Source organism: Lonchura striata, chromosome 7, assembly GCF_046129695.1.
Source record: "Lonchura striata isolate bLonStr1 chromosome 7, bLonStr1.mat, whole genome shotgun sequence".
Classification (NCBI taxonomy): Eukaryota; Metazoa; Chordata; class Aves; order Passeriformes; family Estrildidae; genus Lonchura; species Lonchura striata.
In genome coordinates this window covers 4,387,577-4,415,333 of record NC_134609.1, presented here as the reverse complement: position 1 = coordinate 4,415,333, position 27,757 = coordinate 4,387,577, and the positions used below count along the sequence as shown (strand labels likewise).

At 40.7% G+C, this 27,757-nt stretch overlaps 1 protein-coding gene across 2 annotated transcripts in view; it reads left to right on the top strand.

Annotated features, from left to right (window-relative positions):
- Positions 1–505: 505 nt before the first annotated feature.
- PHYHIPL (phytanoyl-CoA 2-hydroxylase interacting protein like) overlaps positions 506–27,757 on the top strand; it is a 59,854-nt gene continuing 32,602 nt past the window's right edge. The window contains exon 1 of one of the 2 annotated variants that reach the window (XM_031505167.2): positions 506–584. In XM_031505167.2, coding sequence (XP_031361027.1) covers positions 524–584 — 61 coding nt within the window. In that variant the 5' untranslated portion in view covers positions 506–523. Of the gene's footprint in view, positions 585–6,562; positions 6,712–27,757 lie in introns of those variants that run through there. The other variant, XM_031505168.2, reaches the window with a different exon arrangement.

Genomic DNA, 27,757 nt, shown 5'->3' with positions numbered 1-27,757 from the left:
TTCATCTCTGTGTTTTGCCTCAGGACTCTATCTCATCCCTCCCTTTACTGTAAATTTAGAGAAGCAACAAATTTCTATCACATGTAGTACCCTCACTGCTAGGATTGTGCTAAGGGCTTTAGACTTTCTCTTAGCCCTGGTCTCTCACACCAATTCTCATGCTGTTAATCATTAGGCAGTACCATGGCTCAGTCCAAATTGCTATGGTGGGTTAACTGTGATGCTACCAGTGCATCTTGCTCTTGTTGATTCCTGTGGAAGGTCTGATTTCATGTCACCTGTTATCAAAGAATATTGGGCAATCCTTTACACCCAACTTTTTCACAAGTTAAATCAGTACATTTTTTTAAAACAGGAGCAAAAGGCTCATTTCCTTACCATGCCGCAGCAAAACTGCTTTCCTGAAAGGGTGCAGGACTATTGAAAACACTTGTAAGAATGGAAACACTCACTGGTCTGTTTTATTGGCTTATTTGGAGCTTGAAATAGAGGAGCATGCAGAAAAGTAGGACACCAGTGGCTCATGCTCCTGCCTGACATTGATACAGAAGAACACTTTGGGATTTGCTTTAGGAATGGACAATGTGAGTAGGTCTCTTCTCTGTACATAAGACTACATCTGAGGAATTCTGTGCACCTCATTCTCTGCATCTTCAGAGTTTACTCATAATCCTCTAAAAATGTGGGGAAATTGATTAATAAAAGCTGCCTTTTGGAAACGGTACATCTTCTCTTATCAGAGATATTTTTTTGTGCCATATGTTCAAATGTGCTAGAAAATCCATGCTTTTGGTATTGTTGCTCAGTGTTTGTGTTTATTATTGAATTCTTTTTTACATTGATTAAAAGTACTGGCTGCCCACAGAAGATTAAGAATCCATGTAGATGATTTATCTAAGCTCAGATCTTGTATACAATTAAAATCCTCTGGCAATTTTATCTATGCTTTGAAATTGAAATGGTTAAGAGAAAAGCTCCTTAAGCAGATTGCAGCCAGTTAGATATTTTATTGTACATAAATTGTAAGCACATGCTAAGAGATATATATGCATAATGTGATAGTGTATTTTGCTTTAGCAGAGTCATGTGTGGATTGAGAAAAGTCTTCATTTCTAAACTACCAGAAAGTTGAACAGGACCTCTCCCTGTGCTGCAGATAAAACCTGTATTGAAGCCTTGTTCTTGAAAAATCACAGATCTCCAATGTTTGTTTAAGCTCATTGCAGAGGCTGTGTTTCATGTCTCATAGCCTTCAGAGCAGCCCGCTGGAGTTAAGGGGTGGAATGCTACTGAAATTCAATAGGAACTGGGCATATAGTTCCTTCAGACCCATTGGAAAAATCCCTGTCCAAATGTGGAGGAATAAACAGCTGCAAAACAGATTATAACTTTACTTGGAACAACCTTTATGAACATCTGAATGAAAAGTATTCTTAAGGCCCTTCCTGTCCCAACTCTCCCCTGTCATTCAGTGCTAAACTCATCCTCAGCTCTGTGGAGCAAGATGCTGTTCTTTAAAAACTATCATGTTTTAATGTACTGAAAATCCCCTTTTTTGGCCCAGGATTGAAGCTAACTTCTCTCGGGCTTTGAATCAGTTTTTGTTTTCAAAATACCCTATATTTTAATGTAGACAGCAGGCTGGAAATGCCAGCTGTCTGAATCTGTTCAGCAGTATAAAACTTCAGAATAAGTCCCAAGACAGAATGGTTACTGGCCAGAGAGTAGAACAGGTAATTAAAGATATTAAATAGGTGCATTTAACAAATAGCTCTGTGGTTTATCACTTAGCTCTACAGTTTATCACAGGAATATCACTTCCAGGCATTCCTGGCTCTATGTAAAATATTAATGCTAGCCCTGGCTTTTTTCTTTTACTTGAATATAATGTTTCATGGGAACAGTAAAACAGTAGAAGTCAGAGATCAAAGCTGAATGTTATTTCCAAAATACCAGTGATACACAGAATGCTGTCATGGAAACCTTCCTTACAGACCCTTAGCTGTATAATGGGCCATCATCCCACGCTGTGCTGGGGAACTATTCATCTGTCACCACACCAGAATATGTGGTCTGTAAATTGTAGTCACAATGAAAATATAGATAGCATCGCATGATGCTGCTTTTCATGGACAAACAGCAAAGCCTGCTCCTCGTGCCTGGATATCTGTCTGTACATTGCAAAGATGTGGGATCAGATGTGCTTTACTTCTTTAACAAAAGTGGAATTTCCTCTTTCCTCTGAAACCCATGTTAATATTAAAAGAAGATATGAAGTTTTCCAATTACATGATAAAAGAGATTATATTGTGCCAGACTCATTTCCAAGCCACATATCTCAGAGAAAATCCAAATTCTTGAATGAGAGACTACAAAGCTCTGCAAATAGATAAGCTCTGAGAATGAAGGCATCAGCTTCCTCTGGGTTTGGGATGTTTAGCTGAGGGAGACAGTGCATTCAGGCGTGTCTCAATACGGTTATAGTTGTGTCTTCAATTTCCAGGTGGACTAAAAAGACTGAATCTAGGCATTTGGAATTTATTATAGGGAGGAAAGAGGTAAATCACTGATCTTTTCTTGGTTTTGATTTAGATTGTTCCCAGTAGCTGATCCTACAATATGTAAGTGAAATTATGTTTTTTGCCTTTCAGTGCCTGTGGTTCAGTGCCTAAAGATGAATATTTAAACAGCTTGCACTAATTATGCATGTTAAACACAGCCCTCAAATCCCTCAAAATTTGCATGATGGAAATATAGTCTTTGTTATCAAACCTGATCAAAACAAAATATATATATATATGCTTCTCCATGCCCATATAGGCACTGGAATTGATATTTGTCCTTTACAGGAATTGCATCTTCTCAGTCTCAGGCAATGGTGCAAGTTATTGTAACCTAAAATTCTGTTAAGATTGTCCATTATTGTAGGTCTGTGTCAAAATAAAAAGTGAAGAGGATGTCAAATATTGGCTTTCTCATGCAGCATGTACACAATCAAGTGTTACAGATTTAGTCCTATAAAGTATTCAGTTTGATGTGGGACTTTCCTAGTCTCATTGCATGGTAAATAAGTTTACAAGAAAATAATGAGATGGGCTACACAGAAAACAATGACCATACAAGATCCTAGCATGAATAAGGAGCTGCTACAAACAAATGTTGTGTGAGTTGGGCTCCAGGGAATAATCAGCTAAGAGCAGGAGATAAGGACCTTGGGGAATCTCTCAGAAATTAATGGTGCTTAATAGCACTGTGGTATCAATTAAGCTCTGTGGCCTTTTATAGAAATTGTCACACAGGAGGGACAAGGAAGGAGGTGTCATCTGCATACTGTGGGCTAGTGGGGAGCACAACAAAGGCTGCTTTTCACTTTCTATTTTCTTTTACTTTCTGACGTTGCATTTGTGACTCTGCCTCTTCCCCTGTCTAACAGATCTGGTTTTCAGGTGAATGAATACTACTAAGTTTTGTGCCAAGGGTGTGAGGTGATAAGTTTCCCTTGTGGTTCTATACAAGTAGAACTAAGTCAATCTTGAGAAGAAGAAAACTCTTAATGTACTTTCAGGCTGAGCAGACATAGCTGCTCTGTTCTTGCTTCATGCTGTTGTACTTAATCCTAAGCACAAACCATTTTTGATTACTAGCTTGGAAGATCTCACTATGCTGACTGACCAGTGACTCATATTCTTAGCCTCTGTTTTAGTTAGTGTGATAATTGCTAGTAAATGAGATTTTTAAAAAATTGAAGTAATTTGCATGAGTTTCCCTTGATTTTGGAGGCTTTCCTCATTGTATCAGAGAAAATACTTTTTCTGCCTTAAAGCTGTACATGGGGTGTATTGGGAAAGAATGTCTCTTTCTCAGATCATAAACCAGAATTTCTGACTTTCTAGCCAATATTTAAATTACACAGAAGTTCCAGTAATTTTTGGGAGAGGTCTTCTGCCTTCTGCTTGCATTTCCTCCCTTTTAATAGGAAACCTTGTTCCTGCATCTGAAAGTGAAGAAAAGCGCACTTCATTAAGCCTGCAATTGTTTAGAACTCAGAAGTGTAGATTGATTAGCAAACACTCTACAATAGCTCTTATATTGGAGAGCTTTAAATAAATGGGTTTTAAACTATTCTTACAGTTTCTAGTGCTTTTTATACAGTCCAAACATGCTGTGTACACTATTCTTTGACTCTGCTGTGTTCCTGGAGGGGAATGAATTAGAATATTCTGAATGCCTTATGTAATGTATTTAGAGAACTTTTTTGTTTGTATCTTTGTTTGAATTTCTTGGACGGAATTAATTAATGGCAAAGTATAAAGGCCAACTTTGAAATCTTCACTGACTTATACACTAGAGCTCAATTTGTATTCTACATCAAGGAAATGTTTGGATTTGAAAGAAGGACACCATTATCAAAAAGATTTCTGTAGATGGCTCTGTTCATCAGAGTGCCATCTCTTTGCCACAGAAGCAGAGTTTTAATGTTTGGGTAATTCAAAAGGAAATTAATTTCTTGATCAGGGTGAATATTTAATTTATTATTAAAAATTAAATGAAGAGCAAGAAAGAGTAACTGAATTGGGATAGGAAAAAAATTATAAAGATTGCATTTGTTTGAGACAACATTAATTTCAGGTGAAAGGTAGAGACAATAACATCTGTAGCCTGAAGACTTTTATAGTCCTGTAGAAATCTGATAGGGTAACAGCTTCTAGGAAAGAGAAAGATTATTTTTCTTTTCATATTCATATTTACATTTGTAGCTATATTTCTGCAATAATACATAAGGATTAGTTTCCTAGTGGGTATAAGTTTGTCTAGCTTCATTGAAGTTAACGCAATATAGATAATTTATATGCATTTCCAAAGAGATTAATCAGGTGGTCTCTGCAGCATTAGGGAAGTCAGCAGCAAAATCCTGCTTTTGGCTTTGTGGAAAAGGGGTTATTCATGAAATGCCATGTTGCGATTCAGACAAGCAAAGCAGCAGCTGAGGGTGTTACTGTGTGTGCCTCATCCCTCTGCCTGCTCCTCTGTGGGACGGGCAAAGGGGAGCCCATGGAGGTCCTGCTAGCACACCTACACTTTCCTAGATACCACATGCTATAGACAGGAAAGGGCTTCCCTTGTGGGCAAAGCAGTTCTGCCCAAGTGCTAATACAGAAATGAAAAAACCCACATCATCTGGGGCTGTAAGATGTACACCAGCTTCTGTTAAAGTTGCTGGAGTTTCTCCAGAGTTCCCTGTAGGAGCAACATGAACCCCTGCTCTGTATGTGGTGGGGCCCAGGGGGAGTGGACACCCCATGCTTGTGGCAGACTGGACCAGTGCCTGCCCAGTTAGGGCTGTAGGAGGCAGAAAGATCAGCAAAGAAGGCCAGAGGGTTGCAAGTTCGTGCATTAAATTCAGGAAGCAATGGAAATTTTTCCAGTCTAGAGATCTTAAAGCTTGGACAGGACCAACATTGCTGATTTTTTTTTCTGATCTATTTCTTGTGTTCTCAGGCCTGGAAATTCGTGTGGTCACACAAATCCTGCAAAGTCAGCATAATGGTCCAGTAGCTCAAAGAAGTAGTTCACATACAGTGCTTAGCCAGTAGGGTACTAAGACTTCTAGGTAGATGAAAGATCTTGTCTTTCTGTTTTCCAGGATTATTCTCTCTGTCAAAGTGAAATTGGAAAAGAAGGAGTATTGATAACATAGTTTATGCTTTTAAATATTTATAGTGCAGGGAAAGGATTGATTGAGATGGTATTTTCTGGTTTCAAAATAATTTTTCTTCTCACACTAGCAACTCTCTTTTTTCTTCTCAAACATTATATATTTTCTGCCTTAGTTATTTATCTCCATGGAACCTTGGCATGGTCTTGAGAAATGTTAAACACTGGCCAGTCTGAGTCTTTCAAAATAGTGGAGCATTAAAGAAAATCTTGTAGCATCAAGCTCTTAATGAGAATATTTATCACAGTAACATCATGCTGTCCTATTTCTCTGATACCAGTGAATTTCCACATTCGTACAAGAGACAGGGTCTTAGGATAAGGACAGTAGCTGGTGTACAGAAAGGCCAGCTTCTCTGGCCTATTTGACACTGGGCAATCATGGATTTCCTCCAGAGCTGTTGAGAGCACTGTGGACAAGCCTGTGTTTATACTCCTGCAGTACAATGTGAGCAGTGGCACAGAAATGCTGCTGGGTTCCTGCCAAAGGGCCACACAAAGACAGCCAGATCATCTCCCTGCAATGCAAATGCGATGACAGTGGCAGCAGGGGAAGCCTGGCCGTGCAGCCACCTCCTCCTCTCCCCTGCTCAGCCTCCCCAGTTCTGGTACTGGGAGGTTACCAGGAGTGCTGGCTGCAAAGGGATTTTGGTAGGCACAGTGCTTTCAGAGCTCAAAGCTCACGCCCATCTGACTTTGGGATGGGAACAGTAATATCCCAGGACCCTGACTGACCCTTCCCTTCAGGTGTCTTTGGAGTCTGGCAAGTGGCCAGAGTGGGCAGGACCATTCCCTCATGAGGCCCCAACACAACTTTCAACAAAACCTCTCTTCTCTGTGCCCGAATGAGGGGACTGGCAGAGCTGGGGGAGGAGCAGTGGCAGGGCAGCACGGAGCCCTCAGGGACGGGAAGGGCCCGCGGAGAAGTTGCCATCTCCAGCGGGAGTGAAGGCAGCTCCCCAAGGCAGGATCCCAGACGGTCGCCCTGAGCACGAGGTACAGCCCTCCTGGGACAGAGGGAGGAGAGGGAACTAGGAGATCAGCAACTAAGAAAGGAAGGGGATAAAGAGAGCAGAGAAACTGGGACGGAGGGGCTTGGAAGAACCTGATCCACTGCCTGAAGGGAAAATAAGTTTCAGTGGGATGCTCAGATATGTGGAAACTAGGGAGTGGTGATGCTATGGGGAGCAGAAGGAGAAATTGCTGTACAATTAAGGGCTTGATGCAATCCTGAGTATGCAGTGACTGAGGGAGTTGAATGGGAATACCCACATTATGAAGACAACAACAATGTGCATTTTTCTTCAGATATGTACTTCACTTACATTTTTTGTCTGATTCCCATGTCTCCAGAATTTATCAACGTACAATTGTATTTTCTACATTGCTGATCTTCTAAGCCATGAAATCAGAAAACTCTCTAAAATCAATTTTCAAAATCAGAAATATCTCTTCCTAAAATCAGCAAATAAAGGATTCACGGCATCCCATTCCATCAGGTTTTCCATCTGTTCAAAAGAATATGGCTATTTGCATGAAATAAACACATTTCAAAATTTGTCTTTGAAGATGGGAGTATAGGTATGTGATTTGGAAATAAGATGTTAGATATGGTGCCCTCTTCTGAAGGGATGGTTAGACCTGCTCTTTGGTATTTGTACAGAGCTCAAATATGTTTTTTTTTCTTGGACTTGAATGTCTTTGGATCATGGATGCTCAAGGATAAAGGTTTACTTGTTTGCTTTTTTGTTTGTTACTTGTTTTCCGAGTGGAATTTTACATATTTATTTATATACATGCAAAATGCTCTATTCCAGGGTGGGATGCCAGACTATTTATTTTGGCACCTATTTTAAGAAATAGGTGCTTTTACTCTGCAGCTGAAGTGGTTTTGCTTCAAGTTCTCTTAACATTCAAAACCCCACCAGAGCAGTGGTTGACTATAAAACAAAGAGTACTTGGCTTTATAAATTTCATAAATATAACCTTTCATTTTCATGTATCTCATATGGGTCAGCATGCTTGGATTTACTGATTTTTTTTCCTTCATTTAAATTCTTATTGGAAGGTTAGTTAGTTATGTAGGGTATTAAGTCCCAGCTGTCTTTATTTTGATACAATATTATTTACAGCTTGATTAAGAAACTTTTCCAAAATACCACTGTCTATGTCATGTCTTTGCAAAATACAGTTATACAGTATTTCCCCAGTGGTATTTCTCCAAAGACTTGTTCGGTGTTTGGAAGGCAGGCTGAGGACAGCTGGCCAGCACAGCCGTGGCTGCAGCCTTATCTTGTCATTATCAAACACAAACCATGCAGCAGCATCCACAGGACAGATCTCCACCCAGGGACTGGCTACAAGCCAGGCCTAACTCACCAGGTAGGATCTGCTCAAAAAGAGCTTTCTGAGCTGGAAGCAGCAGCCACAGGGATGGATCTCAGCCCCCTCTGAACAAAGTGCAAGTGCACAAATTCCTGCTCTCCTTGGGGCACTGGGAACGCCACAGGAGAGAGCAAGTATGAGATTCATCCCTCACTTTCAGTGCTATCCCACCAGTCTAGTGATGGCAGCATGAGGCTGCTCTTCCTCCTCCTTGGTAAATACAAATGAGGCAGCCACACGATACAGCCTTGCTCTCCAACTGGACGACAAGTGGCGACTTTGCAGAGTGCTCATGTTCCCCCACTCCTCTGTCCTTCTTGGGGAAGATCCAGACCCATCTCCGTGAGTTCTTCACTCCTCTGTGATGGGCTGACCCCATGCTGGCAGGAAAAAATTATACCCAACTCTGCCTTAGTCTTTCTCGGCCACCTGCTGCTAAAATCAGCCTGCTGATGTCTCACTTTCCTGAGCAACACTTCAGGATCTTCATTTCCATTCAGAAGGTGCTATTTTATGCTTGGGTTTTGCTGAGAGGCAGGGTTGCTGTTTGATATTTCTCTACAGCTATAAATTTCAAGTTTTTAGGTTGGAGAGGTAGGGTGGAGACAGTATCTTGCCTTTTTGTGGGCTTATGCCAACAACTGTGAATGTAAATAGCTGCATTAATGAGGCTTGTTGAAAGTGTTTCATTTGGAAATGTGAAAGTTATTAGCTTTTCAGTAAGAAAGTGTAAATGACCCTTCTTATATTTGCATGTGAAAATATAAAACTTAATTTCTTATGCATACAAGACCATTTTTGTCCATCATAGCACCCAAAGCACTTTAGTAAGGCATTTTGTCATTTAGTTTGAAACAGCACTGTCATTTAATACTGTCTTTTTTCCTACACCACCTGACATTCCCAAATACTTTCATAAAAGACAATCTATGCTTATGTCAATGTAAAACTAAATGCATGGGTGATGTTCTGTGGGTAGAATCCTCATTTTGTTGGCTGGTTGGAGAGTGAATAGGCATCATTAAAATTGTGTGGAAAATTTTCTCTACCTGTGTAGCCAATTGATTTTGCAAGTATTTTGGTTGGGCAGTTTGTTACATAGTATATATTTTGAATTTGCTTCAGTTCTGTTTGTTTTACTTGCATCTATAAATCAAGATTTTTGAGGCTTCACAGGAAAAAAAATCCTTGAAAATCTCAGTGGGTTTCACTCTTCAAAATGATGATGTTTCAGTTGTTGATGTCAAGGTAAATTTCTATTATAAATTTGTATTTTTATTACTTCTAAGAGACTGGGGATGTGGGATTTATTCAGAATTGATAGTTGTGTAGGGATGACAGAAGAGTAGCAGTGGTGGACGGAAGCAGGGGAAGAATGCTTTTGAAGAGATGGAGAAAGGGGGACACACTCCTCACAGAGAGAAATGTCATGGCAAAATGAAAACAGAACATGACTAGAGGGCAGAACCTTTAGACCAGATTTTTTTTCCTATTAAAATAATTTAGTGAATAATTGTGTAGTTGTTGTAGAAAATTCATAGGAGGAAACCTCATGGCAAGAAATAGCTGTAGAAAAGTACCCCAAAAAAGTCTAATGCCATTTTTATCTCCTGTATCATTTTTGCTGTTTAACTCCAATAGTTACAATTTCTTATGTAACAGAAACAGTTTCCTCACTCCTAAAATAATAATTTTAAAATTTAAAAAAAAATAATTTTAATAATAATTTCATATTTCTAACAGCAACAACAACAAAAAAATCTGGAAATAACTTCAGTGCTTTTGTGGATGCACAAATACATAATACAGAATCCAAGTCACATAGTAACAAAAATAGTCACATGCACTGGACAACAGGCCTGTGTATTTTTCCTTAAGGCTTGAATCAGCTGAGAAAAAGTGCCATGTAGAGCATTACACTGTTTTTCTCCAGATAATTCAATGTGTGAATTATTACATTATTATTTCACTGCTTCCCTATACGCTACATTTCAAGAAAGCAATTTTGTGTACAGTATTTAAGCACACGTGTAGGCCTGCTGAGATTTGTTGGGATTACACTTAAAATCCTGCCACAGATACAGAGAATACTCAGCTTCTTCCTCCAAAAGGCTAGTCACATCTTCACATATGGGGAGATATTTATTGAGTGCAACGTTAGCAGCTACCATATTGCTGTACTCCCACGTTGACACAAATGTTGGCAAAATCTACTGTGCCAGCTGCCCACTTTACACACTCTAGTGGCACCTTTACTCCTCCTCGAATCCATAAATTGCCATTATCATCCAATTAATGCTCCAACAGTGATATTTTTTTCTGCCTCACATATTTCTCAGAATATAAAAGAAAATGGATACATAGGAGTCTGTAAAACCAGAACAAACCCAGCAGCTAAGACTTGTTTGTTGCCAGAAAATACCCTGGAGTCTTCTGTGGGAATATTATTATAGAGGACCAAGGATTAGTGTAGAGATTGAGGAGATTAAACCTTAATTAAAATGAGCACTTGTACACAGAACATACAGCAGACAACTATTGTTTTATTTGTAGTGCAGCAGGTCTTCCTGCAGCTGCCCAGGTCACCCATCCCATCCTGCCCAAGGGATGGGTTCCTGCAGAGCCTGCTGGAGGACACATTGTTTAGGGCACTGCAGAGACACACAGCTACAGGAGGCTCCTCCAGGCATGGGCCTTCTTTGCAACAAACAAGATAAGGTGACTTCCATAATCAGCATTTGTACCTAAACTACACACAAGCTTTTTGTCCTTCTGGTCATGGACTGTGCTGCCCCAGCCCATGATGGTCTGTTCACTAACAAGACAAAGCATGGGAACTTCATTTCCCTCCTGAGTGCACAAAATTGGAGGTGATGATAATTTCTAATAAGTTTTCATCTTCACAAGTATTTATTTCATTTCTAAGATAGTCTCTGCTTGCTTGCCTACAAAATATGCTGCAAGGGTATATTCAAAACTTAAATTTGTGTCCCTTTTTACTCCTAAGGATGTTGACAATTTTCTAATGGAGTTATATTTCTCACATTTAAAAACCAAATAAATAAACCTAATTTGGAGCATACCATTTCTGTGATCGCATAGTAATTTTTCCCTGTTCCTAAGGGATTTTATGTTCCTCAGACTTGTGATGAATAGGAAACATATAAAGATCATACTGTGGTTTACTAATCATCCAAATGTGAGGAAAATAACTTCAGCTTTTTATGTGCATCCTTTCAGAACTTAATGGTCATTTCAAATATTTTGAAATAGAAACACAGAATACAAAATCATGTACCAGCATCTTTCCAAAATGCCACCAGTACCATTCTTATGTGGAGCTTGGGTAGAGTGTCAAGAGGGGCTCTTCAGGAGTGTCACTCTTTGAATGCTTTCAGAACTCCTGATGTTGTAATCTACTGTTACCCAGTATTTTATTACTCTCAGTAGGACATTTACTGGAGAGATGAAACCTGAGTAGGGCACAATTAATCCTTTCAGCAGTTCCCATTGGGTACTCATGGCTGCATGGAACCATTTATTCTTAAGTGGAGCCCTGGAGGATCTCTGTGTTGTGATGCTGTTTGCCAACATTCCCTTCTGACCCAATCTGTGTTTTGGTGTCATGTTGTTTTAACATATTTGTTAGCTTAGAAGCAATGTCTAGAGATAGACATCAACATGTACATCTCTTAAAGCAGAAGGGCTTCTGCTGCTCATACTCTCTCATGACTCATTCATTGAATTTACTCTGGGTTTGCTGCCCTAAAAGCATTCCTCCAGATAATTGCCAAATTATTTTTTTATAGTTTCAGGGCATATTATTTTTTAATTATTTGAAAAGGTGTCATAACAGGTATAAAGTAGTACTTGTTATTATTATCATCATTATTATATTGTTGAAATACTTTGCCATCAAATTCCAAATTTATTTTTAGAATGCTTTCCTGTGAAAATCCTTTTTTGCTTATCCACTGAGTGTATTTAAACTGAATGTCTCTGTTTCATATCTTGTGTTGGAGTTAGTGAACTTCCTTTGTGCTGTCACTCTGGGAAAAAAGAACATAATCTCAATCTTAGGTGACTTCATAAGAGATTCATCCTTACGATTTTCCTTACCCTCTATTGCTTGGAAAATATTTAGGTGTTATATATAAATAGAGAATAATTATATTGTGTATGCTATATTATTAGATGAATGAATTAAAAAGGCAACTTGGCAAAAGAGGGTTGAGAGAAGCAGAACTATGACCTCAGTGCAAAAGGAAAAGCAAAATCTTTGCAGAACCAGACAAAAAATCTTCCTTCAGAATTCTAGAAAGCAGTATTAGTGACTTTTAAAATAATAGTGTATTATTACATCAGTAGTGTAGTAGTTTTAAAATGTAGTGTAGTGTAGTAGTTTTAAAATAGTAGTGTATGCTGGGGCATGTACATAGGAGCACTAAGAAAGCTCAGCTATCTGGTGACCACCAAATGACACTGGTCTGCATCCACTGCCTCCAAACAGCTCAGCTCCATCTGAGGAGCCCTCCTGGAGGCAATCAATCACATACAGGACACAGCAGTTATAAATAAGGTCTGCAGTTCATATACATTCAGTGGATTTTGCAACTAAGCTGTATTTGTGTCCAAAACAAATATTTGGATGACTGAATATCTCCCTCCTAGGAGCGGAGAAAAAAAAAGAGTGCACATTGTCAGCACAGGTCAAGAAATAAGTGAAAGTCAGAGTTGTGTGCCTGGATGCATTTTGTCTTCTGAATCAAAGCATTGCCACCCTGCACAACCTTTTGAGAGCCATTGGTGCCTTAGGCTTAAGTACCTAATGTCACAATGAATGAAGAGAGCCAGACAGCCAACTTACTGCTCTAGGATGGAAAACAACACAGCAATTGGAAGGAGGAGGAGCACTGGAAGAACCTTATGAAAATTACAGAGATAGTTTATAGAAAAGTGTTAATAGGAAAGATAGATTTGAGCAAAAAGTTAGCTTCTTGAAATTCCCCTGGCTCTGTTTCTGTGTGATGAGAACAAAATAGTTTTAAAACACTGGGGGTTTTCACTTTGGTTTTGTTTTTGCTATCATTGTCTGCCTCACAAAGAGCACTTCTTTCAGAAATTCTAGATAAGCATGTTACACTATGATTTAGTTATCAGCTCTCCAGAACTATCTCGAGGAGTCTGTCTCAAGAATGATGAACTTGGATGCCAGTGTAGCACCCATGAGACAGGAACAGATTCACTTGGTGGGCACAGGCCAGCAGAGCAGGAGACTTGCAGCGCTGGTGTGTGCAGCAACAGCACGGAGCAGCAGGGACAGAGCTCAGTGGGGCTCGTGCCATCAGCCACCGTGCTCACAGGGCTGCTCTCATTCAGTAACAAACACAGGAAACTCATTTTCTAAGCTGACTGCATCTAGAGATTATCAATGGTCATTACTCCATTTCCACCATGAAACAAGAACATGCAATAGATTTTCCCCTCGTCTGGGTTTTTTTTCCTCCTTACTCTCTTTCTTTTTGGATGTTCTCTCTACCAGAGACATTTTGCAGGGTATAAGAGAAGATGGCTGCATCTATAGTGTTTGGATTTGTTATGCCTGTGTTTTTTCATTGTAAAGCCAATATTAGGAGCTTTTACAAATTTTTCCTTGAGTTCAGTTTTGATCTTACTGTCAAGAAGATGTACATCAACCAAGATTTTGCATTGTAAGGAAAAAATGCAAACAGGAAAGAAAAATGAAAAATTTTGGATAAAATATGCCTGTTTAGGCTGTGTTTTCCATTTGAGAGGCTGATCAGGTCCAGTAGAAAAAACATTTTAATATTAAATTATTTCAGAATTACAGCTTTTAGAATAGGACAACTTCTCTGGATAAGGCCTTTTGTTTCTATCTAGTGCATCAACAGGGAAAAGGTGAAATTTCATTAGTTGCCTCTGTCTTTTAGGAATCCAGTCTTTACCAATACATTATCCCAAATCTTTCACTGAATAATCTGCATAATGATTGCACTGTCTATGAGTCTCATCACCAGCACATTTGTTCATTAGAACGTATATGAAGGACAAACAGAGCTAAACTGAATTCATTAAAAAGTTTGAGCAAATGCTGATGGAGGGTTTTCCCACTATTTTCTCAGCTTTCTTAAGAACTTGTAGAACTCTCATCTAAAAGCAATAAAAAACTTCCATCTCCTATGGAGTTCTGTAAATCTGTGAGCCCTCTATACCTCATGCTCAGAAGACAGGGCAGACCCTCTCCTGCTTGTGACCTTTTTTCCATAGACATGAAATTTCTCACATTACTGCAAACAGCTTTCATCCGTGAACATTGTTCATCTCTTTGGTATTTTCAGATCTTGCATGGGTTGGCTCTTTGCCATTGTATCTGAGCACAGTGTTCTCAAAGCTTGCAGTAGGACACATGATACAGCAAAGAAAGATAAAGAAAAGAACAGAGCAGACAGTAATCAATAGGAATGAAAAGGACAAAAGAGTCTCTCAGCACTTTCCACCCATTCTGCTACTTTTACTTTTTTTCCATTCTCTTTATCTTGCTTTGCTTTTTACATTCCTCACTCTCTGCCATCAAGATTTTAATCATTTTAAGCCAGTCCCTCTGTCTTTACTACAAGCATAAGTTACCAGGAATGAGCAAAAGGAGCTACAAGCAACACACAGCAGGAGCTGCTGATACTGCACATGAGGAGACCAAATGGAATACTATGGCTTGAAACCATAAATCAGCATGCAAAAAGTCTCAAAATGTGTGTCTTACCATGAGGTAGCTGGTTAGGAAGAACAATGTGTTTTTCTCCAATCTAAACCTATCCTAGGAACAACCCAATCACAATCTCCAAACTCCAGTTTTTGAAATTTTTTTCTTCAGTTTTGTTAATTTTTACTTAGATTAAAATTGAATTGCTTAATTACCTCCCATATTATTCACTGAACATCTGATTAACTAAGTTCCACGTATTGGATTAGCCCACAAGATTGTATAGTGAAGTGCAGCTCTTATTTAAGTTTCTTGTATATGTAAGAGGGTGAACTTTATTTCTGTTGGCTTTTTATTAGCTTGGAATAGTCAGAAAATATTTTTAAGCTGTTGAGCTCCAGATCCACTGCTGTTTTGATGTTCAAATTCTGCACTTCACATGTTTTCTTTCTCAGTCCTTACGTAAAAAGATTACACAAGAGAAGACTGTAATCTCCAAAATCATTTACCATATTAAACAGCAGCTACCACCAGTGGATCTTTATCAGCAGCCTGGAGCAGAAAGAAGACACGTGGCTGTACATATGGAAACTGGTCATTTACAGTAGTCATCAATGTGTGCTGCCAGTCGTGGGCAGATGTCATCAGCAGTCATTACACAGCTCTGAAAATAGAACCAAACTTGACCTGGACAGGTCCTCAAACAATTGATAAACTGTCTCTGAACAATGGAAATATGTGGGGTCCATCCTCTCCACCAGTCTCTTCCTGCTCTGTGATCCTGTAGACCCAGTGCTATGGCAGCGTGGGGAGGGAACACTCAGTCAGGATGTACATGGCAGCCTCAGAGTTAGAGTTTCTCTTTATGTCCCTAGTCAGTGACAGGAGAGGAGCATCACTACCATGTCCTGGTTGGTGTCTGGAAATGGCAAATTTTATTTGCCCATTGTTGTTTTTCCTTTTTTTTTCTTTTCCCTGAGAACCACTGGTAAGCTTAGTGAGCAGGAGAAAGCACTCTGGGGAAAAAAAAAAAAAAAATAATAAAAAAAGGCAAAGTGGTTTTCAGAGTGGGGATAGTCTCTGTGCAGAGCCAGGAGTTGGACTTCATGATCCTTGTGAGTCCCTGCCAGCTCAGCATTTTCTGTGACTCTGTGAGAGCAGCTCTGCCCTGAGTTTACTTCTTTGTCCCAGGCACTGCACTGTGCACTAGGAAGGGAAGGAACAGCATCAAGATGCAAAGGGGTTCCTGTGCTTCCACCTTGCCTGCTTTCCCAGACTGTGTGAACTCTGCATGGAGAGCTGGTGCCATGGCCCTGACAGCACTCCCTCAATTGCTGTGTTGTGTGCAAGGGGACAACCTGCCATGGTCTCACATTCACACGCTTTCCTAAATCTGACTTCCTCTGCTTAGCAACCACGACAGGATAAAGAGCATGGGGGGGAGTTCCTTCCCCCTCCCTTCCCTGCCCTCACCCAAGGCTTGAGAGGAACACTGGTTTCTCATTTCCCTTGAGAAGGGCTGGCGAGCACAGGCTGTTACAGTGTGAGCACACAGTCCTTGGCAGCAGAAGTGGTCAGATGCTCCCGTGCTCTTCTTTGCTTGCTGGCATGTGGCAGAGGGCACGAGAGACAGGAAAGCAATGCTACACTTCTGAAATGAGCTATAGCAAGTGCTGTGTGCCTGCAGCTCCAGCCAGCCTGCCAGGGCTTGTCTGCTTGTTAGTTAGCAGGTAGAACATCAAAAGTGACTTGCACTTAGTTGCTCCCCTGTGCCAGCCTCTCCAATCTCTAGCAGGACTGGAAGACATGATTTAAGGCACTAAGAAATGTGTTGCTTAGCCTTTGTGGAAGTGCACAGCCAGTGTTTGTGTGGTGAAGTTATCTTTGAAACACAAAAGTGCTTTGTAAAGGCTACTAATACTGCTACATGTAATAACAACAAAAATAATTTTTAAGATGTCTCTGCTAGAATGCAAATCTGAATGTCAGAAATAGCCACCAGCCCTCCCCCAATAATGGGAGGAACATCTCTTTGCTTCTCCTTTACAGTCTCTAAAAGAGACTGTAAAGTGTATGCAGAGGAGCTTTTATGTTTGTCTATGTCCCAAAACAAAGAGGACACCAGCAATAATATTTTGGTGACATATTGTCACCAACAAGAATATTTTGGTTACGGAAATGACTGAAGCAAACTTGGTTATGAGCTATACAGCAGAACATGTTATGCTGTATCTGTGATCTCTTTATTTAGCAGAAGTTGCAGCAACAAATTTTTCTGGCTATGGGTTTTGTTTTTATGCTTTTCCAAGTGGTTTTCCTTTTGATTGTTCTTGAAGTTGTGACATGAGATCAGGAAAGCTTAAGAGCTTAAGTGACTTCTTAGAGTACCATCATTTCAAGATGAATAAGCATTCATGAAGACAGCCTGTGGGAAGTGAATTGATGTAGTATTTGAATGCCCTGACTTTATAATTCATACAAAACTCTCTCTGCAGGAGTGTGCCCAGTGCTGAAAACTTTGCCTTAGGGTTCAGCTGGATCAAGCAGTAATAAGACTCCATCAGTAGTTGAGGGGGAGGGAGAGGGGAAAACAACTTTAAAGCAGTGAAAGAAGATACCCATGATCTTTGTTGTAGCAAAGCTTTTGCTCCCACAGTCTGTGGAAGCACCATATAATAGACTGGAGAACTGACCCTGCTCTCACTGCCTGCCTTGCAGCTGCATGTGGTATTGCAACCCTGGTTTGGGAACAGCTGGCTCGAGCAAAGGCAGCTAGCTGCTCTGCTCAGCTGTGTTTTGAAATGAGCTGGTTTCTGTTGAGGTCAGTGGGAGTTTGACAGCATAAGGATTTCAGACCACCATCCCTCGAGAGGGTGGAGAAATCCAAAATGAGAAAATAGGGATAAGATTTAAATGTTCTCTCTAAAGCTGGTTGCATGATCTATTTCAGCCTGAAAAGTGCTTTTGCCAGCAAGATACAGGAAGGAGATTTTACTCCAGGATGAATTCATCGTTTGCATAATATTTCCATTTAGACAGTGCTGTCAAGCAGTCATTTTAATGAGTGCTCAAATCCCCAAAGTGACTGTAGTCTAACCCCACTGCGTGTTCCTGTTTCTTTATCGACACTCCTGTTAACTCCTGGTATTTGCCTTCTGCAGCCAAACAGCTGCATTTGGGAATGAGCATCTTTGTCCAGACTGACTGCGAGTTCATAACACTCCCTGACAGCAACTGTTCCCAAAAGGGTTGCATGGCACCATTTCAACTGCAGCAGCACTGCACCAAAACAGAACCAAAACCCAGAGAGCTTGGGTCTCCCCACCCTAGCCATCATGATCACTGCACACTTTTTAAATCATTTTCTACAGCTGTTAATTATAAAGGCAATTTTGAACTCTCTGGTGAGAGGAGTGGGGGGGCCAACCTCTGCTTTGACAGCTGGGCTCCCCAGTTTTTATCTTACTTGTCACTGAGCATCCCTCATGCCTCCTAAGCATGGGAGGAGGCCCTGAAGACATTGTGGAGTACTTTTCTGTCTTTTGTCTCTGAATTATTTGCTGCCACATTTTTGTCAGACATCACTGCTCCTGTGCCAGAAGTGGAAAGGTTTGTTTGCAATTCAGGTAGAGGCCAGTCATGTGCATTTTCAGTGTTGTGGTAGCTGTGTAATTAACTCCTGAGGGCATAAGAATAGATGGGTCAGTTTATAGATAGCCTGCAGGTCTGATAGCTGCTAATCTCATTAATCCTTGAATTTAGCTTGATTTATACCTCATTTATTTCTCCTAGTTTGTAGTGATATATTACTCAACTTCAAGAAAGAACAATAAAAAAGTAGTAATGGAGCTTTTTTTCTCAGGCCTCAAACTGGCTGCAGAGAGTGGAGGATTTGGCACTCATTTCCATTGCACTATTAGACAAATTAAAATAGTCATCGGTTAGTGATAAAATATTTCCATTTTCAATCTCTCCTTAGGCTGACTCTGTGTCATATCTTTCTTTTTTGAATAGCTTTACTTGATAAATGTTATGAATGCAAGCACATGTTTCTTGAGATTTTAATATATGTGAACATTTGTCTCTCCTCCGAAAACACATACAGGGTTCAGTACTGCCTTAATACCAGGTCTAATTCATTCCTGGCAAGAGTCGTTTGGTGGTACACAGAAATTAAGGGGGAAGGTTGTCCTTAGTTTTTGTGAACTGTAGCTATATTGCTGTAGGGGTGTATATAATTAAGCTGGTACAACCTCTAAATTAATCTGATGGAGCTACAACATTAAAATATGTTAAAAAATGTAATGACTATTTTAAAAATGCAAGAAATTAAATTGCAGTAGTCTAGCTGTTGCCTACACAAATAGTAGGGCTAATCTAGATTGGTATTTAAAGTACAAAACTGTATAGCCCCACCTCATACCCTGACTTCTGTTGCTGTGATTGATATGCTATTGGAAAACTTTACTGTCACTTATGTGTACAAATTAATACTTCCACAGCATGACAGGCAATGTGTTATAAGATTGATAAAATCCACACAGACCACTTTCTTGTCAACTGGCAGCTACTGTAAGTAACTTGCTAAGGACAAGATATCAGAAAATTTTGTGGTGGGTTGACCCAGGCTGGGTACCAGGTGCCCACCAAAGCTGCTCTGCCACTGCCCTTCTCAGCTGGGTGAGGGAGAGAAAATGTAATGAAAGGCTTGTGTGTCAAAATCAGGGCAGGGAGAGATCACTCAGCAGTTACTGTCATGGGCAAAATGCACTCAGCTAGGGGAAATTAGCTTAATATATTACCAATCAAGTCAGAGTAGGATAATAGGAATTAAAAACTACCTCTTAAAACAACTTCCCCCCACCTCTACTTTCTTCCCCATCTTCACTCCTGATTTTCTCTGTCTCCTCCCAACCAGAGGCACAGGGGGATTGGGAATTTGTGGTTTGGCAGTTCATCACACATTTTCTCTGCTGCCCCTTCCTTCTCAAGGGAGGACTGCTCACACTCTTCTCTTGCTCCAGCATGGGATCTGTCCCATGGAAGTTTCTCTAGAACTTACTCAACATGAGTCCTTCCCACAGGCTGCTGTGGAATCTCAGTTCCAGAGCTTGGAGCACCTCCTCCCTCTCCTTTTCCACTGACCTTGGTGTGTGCTGTTTCTCTCACACATTCCTCTCTTCTGATCATTCTTGCACAGTGTCTTTTCCCTCTTCTTACATCTGTTATCCCTGAGGTGCTGTCACCAATGTGGATGGGCTTGGCCTTGGCCAGCGGTGGGTCTGCCTTGGGGCTGGCTGGCATGGGCTCCACTGGACCTGGGGGAAACTTCAGCAGCTTCTCCCTGCAGCAACAAAAGCTTTACCATGCAAACCAAGTAAAATTTAATTTCATTTATTAAAATCAACATAGAAAGCAATTTATTTTCCTACTTTCTACCTCATTTTCCCTCCTCATCCCAGAAATAACCAGGTGGATGTCATGTGATCAACCCCAAAAATATACTGTCGATGGCTAAATTGAATTTATGTGGAGATACATTCATCAGAATCTGGCTCTCAGACAGATGGGAGTAGGTGAGGTTAGATTGAAAATGGATAAAATAAGAACAGAGATAATCAAGAATAAAAATACTAGTGTTAAAAAGAAAAAATAGATAAATAACCCTAGGAAATTTGGTTTTAACAACTAACGTAAGATATCGGGTTAGCAGTTAACATGGAAGAAATAGAGGAAAGTAGAGGAAAAGAATTTACAAATGATGAGCATTTGATGTGAGTTCAGCAGGTCTCAGATAAGCAGTGATTGGACAAGTCTGAACACAGAGGCACATTCCATCACACAGGAGCCACTATTGGACCTCTGTCATCAGGCAACAGCTGTGCCTGGATAAATGAACACTTGTTCTGCTTTGCAGGCAGCCCCGTCCCTATCAGCACGTGGAGATTAAGCCCCTTGAAGCTTGGAGAAAGAGCTGAGGAGCTTGTGTTAGCCCTGCAGAGAGAGTTTTGCCAAATTTGTTTGCTGTTCTCATTTCTCACTCCAAAATATAGTGCAGGTTATCAAAGATGGCTCTTGCAAACACACACAGGAACAATTTAGAGGGCATTCACAAAGACTAAATTTAGCCTCAGAAGGTTTTTCTCCCCCTGCTTCCTGAAGAATTAAGAGGAAGCATTTCCTCTGGAGCAACTCCGGGCACCTACAATGAACTCCCTTTGAGACACAGATGAGGATTTTTCTACTCTCCACTGACTACAGAAAGATCCTAAGGCAAATAAACTCCTTAGGCTAAAGATGGCCTTTGCAGTTATCCTCCTGTGCAGCCTGGTTTAAGAAGCAGGAGCAGTGAATCAGTCACTAACAGATTTTGAGTCAGTTCTAGGATTTTCAAGGCTCACAGAATGCTACAACTCCTCTGCTGACTTTAAACACTCCAGGGCACTGTGTATGTACAGCACCTGGAAATCTGTAAGGATTGCTACACTGCCAATAAATAACCTACTGCAGGGCTGACATATATTCAGAACACAAGTAATAGCAGTAGGACATAATTCAGAGCAGAACGTGGTTTAATTAAAATGCTTGTGGGTGTTGTTAAAGAAACAGTGCTACAGAAAAATGCTCATTTTGTTATTTATTTCTTTACTCTACTTTCTTTATGTAATCTGCCTGTATATGGGTGCTAAAAGTGGACATGCATTCCTACCAGAGCAAACCCATGGAAAACACAGCTCTTAATTGCTGTTTTTAATATGAAATTATTTCTTGTGAAATTTTGTGACATATGTGGATCACATATTGCACTGGGTCTGTGTAGCAAGGTTCTGGTAGCAGGGAGGGGACAGGAGTGGCTTAAGGGAGCAGCTGCTGGAAACTTCCTCCATGTCCAACAGAGCCAAAGTCAGCCAACTCCAACACAGACCCACTACTGGCCAAGGCCAGGCCAATCAGATATTGCAGTAATGCATCCGTGATAACATATTTAAGAAAGAAAAAAAAAAAGTTACTGTTAAAAAAAAAAAATTGCAGCCAGGGAAGGGAGGACTGAGAATATGTGAAACTCTGCAGACACCAACGTCAGTGCAGGAGGAGAGGCAGGAGGTGATCCAGGCACCAGAGCAGGTTTGCCTACAGCTCATGGTGCAGACCATGGCAAGGCAGATTGTCCTCCAGCAGCTCATGAAAATCCCCAGGGAAGCAGAGACCAGCCTGCAGCCCATGGAGACCCATGCCAGAGCAGCAGGATGCCCTAAAGAACTCTGTGAATCTGTGGCAAGCCCAGGCTGGAGCAGGTTCCTGGGAGGGACTTGCAGACCTGTGGAGAGAGGAGCCCATGCTGGAGCAGGTTTGTTGGCAGGGACTGTGTCCCCGTGGGGGACCCATGCTGGAGCAGACTGCTCCTGAGGGGCTGAATGGGAAGGTACCCACTCTGGAGCAGTTCACAGAGAACTGTATCCCATGGGAAAGACTCACACTGGAGAAGTCTGTGTCTCCTGTGACAGGGACCCCATGCTGGAGCAGGAGAAGGACTCTTCTCCCGGAGCAGCAGCAGAAGCAATCTGTGATGAACTGCCCATAATCCCCATTCCCAGTCTCAGTACACCACTGGCTGGGGAGGAGGTACAGCCCAATAATGAGGATGAGGGGGGTGGGGGAAGGTGTTTTAAAGATTTGTTTTACTTCTCATTATCTCACTCTGATTTTGGTTGGTAGTAAATTCAATTAATTTCTATAAGTCAATTCCATTTTGCCCATGACAGACACTGCTGAGTGATCTCTCCCTGCTTTTCTGTGTAATTTCTCTCCCCTGCCCAGCTGAGGAGGGCAGTGACAGAGCAGCTTTGGTGGGCACCTGGCATCCAGCCTGGGTCAATGCAAAACATGCATATAAATAATCATAGATCTGAAAAACAGTATGAGAGATTGGAGTAAGTGACTGAGTCAAATGAAAGAAATTTAAGATTAGTCTCACTACTCAGTCTCAAAGCTAAGGAGAGAGAATTCCTTGGTGTTCCTAGTCTCACTGATTTAACACAATCTTCCTGGTGTTTCCTTAGTGGTTAACTGACTGTTCATGGTAGCAGTGGGGGATGAGGCAATGGTGTCTTTCCTGTGTTTTCATATCCCCTCAGCCACAGGAGATGGTGATGGTACAAAACCAGTGATATCAACCTAGATCCCATCTTCTGTGCTTATGCAAAATGCTTTATAACAAAAAACTCTATAGTTATAAGAAAATGAGATCAGTAGATGACACTGAGAAACTAATCACTTAGACTTTCTTCATTATCTTTATTAATGTACATTCTTCTTGGCTATCTGAAGAGTTTTGGTTATCCAGTGAAGGCGTGTAGTATTATGAGGAAAATCTCATTCACAGGGTCAATTGAGAGAGTTTCAGAAAAGGCTTTGTAGGCAGTAGGAGGAACAGGAGAGGATACTGTAATGAAAAGCCAGCAGAAATGTGTCTTGTTCCAATGAAATTGGGAAACGTTGAAAAGAGAATGGGTCACTGTGGGCTACTTAAACAAGTAAAACTAAAATATGAACTGTGGTAGAAACAGAAAACTGGAGGGTCACCAAAACAGGGTTTTATATTCCGAGCTTAGTACACAGGAGAGAAACAGGGACAGCATGAGGATACACTGAAATAGCTGCCAAGAGGTTAAAAATAATAGAAAAAGACTGTGTTATAAGTCTTGAAGGCACAATAACACAAAATTACTTGACCAAGAAAATATTAATTGTAATTAATTTGTAATAAGGAGATAAATTTTGAGACCAGTTCTTATTCTCCCTAAGACTAATTGGACTTTTGCCATGAAGTTTATTAGGAAGGAGATTAAACTTTAAATAATGGCTTGCTTAAGAAATCATTGATGTAATTATGAACTGCTGGGAAAAAGTAACTAAGAAATACATAATAAAATATCATCACTCGAACAAATGCATCTGAGGTATCCCTTTAGATATTTAAAGAACTGATGGAACAGCTAGTTGCTAAAAAACCCCACAGAGAATTGAGGAAGTATCAGGAGACTAATAAAGTGTCAGCATGCCAGAAGTCTTTAAAAACTGAATTAAGAGTAACTATGGAAACTATTGTCCTATGGGCATGGCTCCAAATGGAAACAAATACTATAAATAGTGAAGCTGAATGGTGCAATGTATTTACATGGAGGTGAATAGTGTAATGAGACCCTGATACAGACCAGGTGTACTGCAGCAAACCAAGCCAGGCCAACTGGAATGTTTATCCTCCACATCTTTTATGATGGAGCCAGAAGATTAACAGAGGACAGAACAGCATCAAGACTTTATAAAGACATTTGATGCTGTGCCACATAATATCTTAAGGAAATTACTGAAACGAATCAGCTGGGGCTAAAATTCACTTAAAGGTATCAAAGCTGGCCACTGAACTGTAGACAGAAACTAAACCTGAATAGCAGTCAGCATTGTCAAGGATAAGCAGACAATAGTATCCTTTAAAGGTCAAGATATGGTCCAATATCTGGAGGATAAGGCTCTAATTAAATGTGAAAGTGGTTACAAAAGTTGGAAGACTGAATTACAGCACAGAGAAGAGAGGTTCAGATTGTTCTCTAAGGTTACTCTGGATCTCATAAAGGGAGGCTAAACTTAAAATGAAATAAGTAAGTTATAATGCTAAGCATTAACAGCACCTTTTGCCCATTAAGGAACAAATAAATTTTATGAACTACAAATACTTCTTTTGCATATGAAAGTATTTGTCTTTCTTAGATGTTTATTCAGACTGTATAATCAGAAAACTGAAATTCAGAAAGCAGCACCATCAATAGCATTAATAAAATGATAATTTGCTTGATATCTTTCTTGTTCTGAAAGGAATATTCCCTTTAAATTGTTTATATTGCTTAGATGAGGTTGGGATTTGCACACCCAACTGGTACCATCAGAGGGCTCCATACTCTGAAGTTTTCCTTATGAAGGGGGATGCTGTGGCAGTAGTGGGTGGTAAGGAATGAAGGGTTGGATATCAGGGCATTTCTGTGATTGTCCTGGGTCAGACCAAGGAGTTAGGCAGGATTGTACAGTCCCTTTAGCAGTGGCTGAAAAAGGGTATTTGCAGAAGATGAAGGGCATGACAAGCACACATATCAGTCTTCAGTAACTCTTCCCTGGACTCTATTAGTTTTTGTAGGGGTCAGTCACTCTCAGTTCAGTCACTTGTGGTTTTAGGAACTCTAAACAATTCCTTTTGCATGAACTTTTCCAGCCTTCCCTTGAATGAACAAAAATTTCTAGCACTGGCCCTGTCCTTTAGTCTTACAACAGTAACCTTCACTGCAGGAAGACCATGTCCTTTCGTTTGCTCTGAAGCTGTTGCTGTTAACTGCAATTGACACCCTCTAACTCCTGTATTGGGAGACTTGGCAGAGTCAGACTCTGGCTATCCCATTTGTACCACTTGTGCTTTAGTGAATTTCTATTTTATATGCCCTTGGTTGTCTTTTTCATGGACTGATTGTCTTGTTATGCGAGTTGTAGACTAGTTTTGCCTACACTGAAGCCATCTTTCCAGATTCATGTGCAGGTTCCCTGGAACCAGAAATCACAAGATTGCCTCAGAATTGTATCTTTGATGCTTCAAAGTATGCTTTATGGCCTTGCAAGAGAAACCTGAATGCATAAACTGAATTCAGTTGCTGCAATGAAGTCTTCTGAACAGGGAAAAGACACTTTGAGATGTATGAGCCACTGCATGCACCTCACCGGAGAGTTCCTAGAAGTTGTGGGGCTTCCCAGCATCTCAAACAATGCTGAAGCAGAAAACAGCAGGCAGAGACATTTCCAGGAGATCTGGAGCCCCACTGCTGGACTTGGTGCCAGGGTGCCTGGCCAGGGGTGCTACCTTTGCAGAAAGAGGGAGAGAGACTCACTCTAGAGCTAAGAATAAACACTGCTGCTCTGCCTTGGATTTTCCTAGAGTATAAAAGGGACCTCTGCCATCATCCTTATTGTTTGAGCACCTGAGGAGGTTCTTGCTTTGTTATCTGAGAAAAAACAAAGAGGTTCCTGGTTAGATACTGTACCCAGTGCTCTAATTTGTCACACATCAATGTCTGTCCCAGTAGGATGAGGTGTCACACCACACATTAACTCTACAGAGTCATGGCTTTCACTTAGGGTCTTCAGTTTTGGAGTGAGCTTTTTGACTTTCATCACCAGTCTGAATTTTACTTCAGTTCTATGGTGCTTCAATAATATTTTGGACACAATCTTTTTTCAAGTGTGTACCTTTGCACGCTCAAAACAGTTGACATGTCCATGAAAGACAGAGAATGACTGCAAAATTGCAAAGAATTTATTTCCATGAAACCTCAGGGATTAGCTGCTAAGTTTAGTCAGTGCAGCTTTTAGGACTGACCCTCAATACTGATTTTCATCCTTCTTTTTATCTGTCCTTTAATATTTTGCTCTTCTCCTCAGAAGTGACATATTAATAGGAGGGAAAAAAATCCCAAAATACTGTCTTTAATTCCTCCCTGTTTTTTCTTTCCTGAAAACCATGTCTGTAGCCTTTTTGCCTTCTGCTTGCACTGTCCACTGAGCAATAACACAAGTAATTTTTTATTCCCAAGTGGGAAGGCAGAGCTGGAACTCTGAGTCCTTCTGAGGTCTGAGAAAGTGGGTTGATTTTATAACTTGCAGATATAAACCTGCTACAGTGAAATACAAAAGAGTTTTCAAATAGTGAGAATGGGGTTGCCCAGCTCTGTGCTGTGCTCCACTGCTAATGCTCAGCAGTTTTCCCAAAACAGAGTGCAACACAGGGCTGAACTTCGTAATCATGTGAGAGGAGCAGGAAAGGAATACACAGGAATCCCTTTTCCCCTTGCTCTTTTATTGTATGAATGAGGTTGTGCCTTTTAGGAAAGAAGCCACACACCTCTCCAACTGGCTGGCAGCCTCTGCCTTTCTGCTGTAGAGTGGTAGCCCTGCAGCAAGATCTTGCTGACCTACCTGGGGCACTGTGAATGCCAGGCTGAGACAGGAGAGCTGAGATTGTTGAACCTCACCAGGCAAGAGCTGTGTGTCACAGCTCACATTTCCAGGTGTGTGCCTCACGCTAGAAAATGCTGCTTCGCTCTCCTTGTGTGAGGTTACTGTAATAACAGACACGTTGTTGAACTACAGAAGTTGGTACGATTCTGTTTATCTAAAGGTTGGAAGTCTGAGAGGTTGCTGTTGTGCTGAATTCTTTGCAAGCTTTTGCACTTCTAAGCACATGACCCTCTGCTGTCTCTAATGTTGTGCTGCCATTGGCAGACTTTCCATTACATAATGTTGACCCATATTTGTGATATGTGACATTTTCTGCTAAACACTGTCAGGGATAATCTGTCACAGAATAAACTTTCTGATTATATGCTGAGACTGTCATCCTTTAGCACAAACCTAACTTGTGCCTCAGACAATGATATTCCTTGTTAAGACAAGCAGAGTATAGTTCTCCCAGGTGAAAAAAACACCATGAGAGCATTGTGTGCTCTGGGACTGAAATACCTAGGACTAAATTCATTGCCAAGTGATTGCATGGAGTCACATCTGGGAGGAATTTGAGCTTTAAAAAAATGTTGATCCCTTGCCCAGGTGATGGGAGTGGTGATAGGCTGAAGGAAGCACGCAGCCTGAAGTGTGACTCTGCAAAATACTGTCTCAGGCAGGTCTAGCTGTAGAAAAGCAGAGCTATGGAAAAGGTTTCTCTGCTCTACACTTACACTGAAGTCTGCTGGTATTTAGATAGTTAATCAATCTTTTCTTTAAAAAATTGTAATGGTGTGGAGAAAGAAATAGATAGAGCTCAGACAGGGGTTATTGCTACAAGGTAGCTGAGAAATGAGAGGCCTTTGAGGAATGGGAACACCCTCAAAGCTGTCTGCTTTC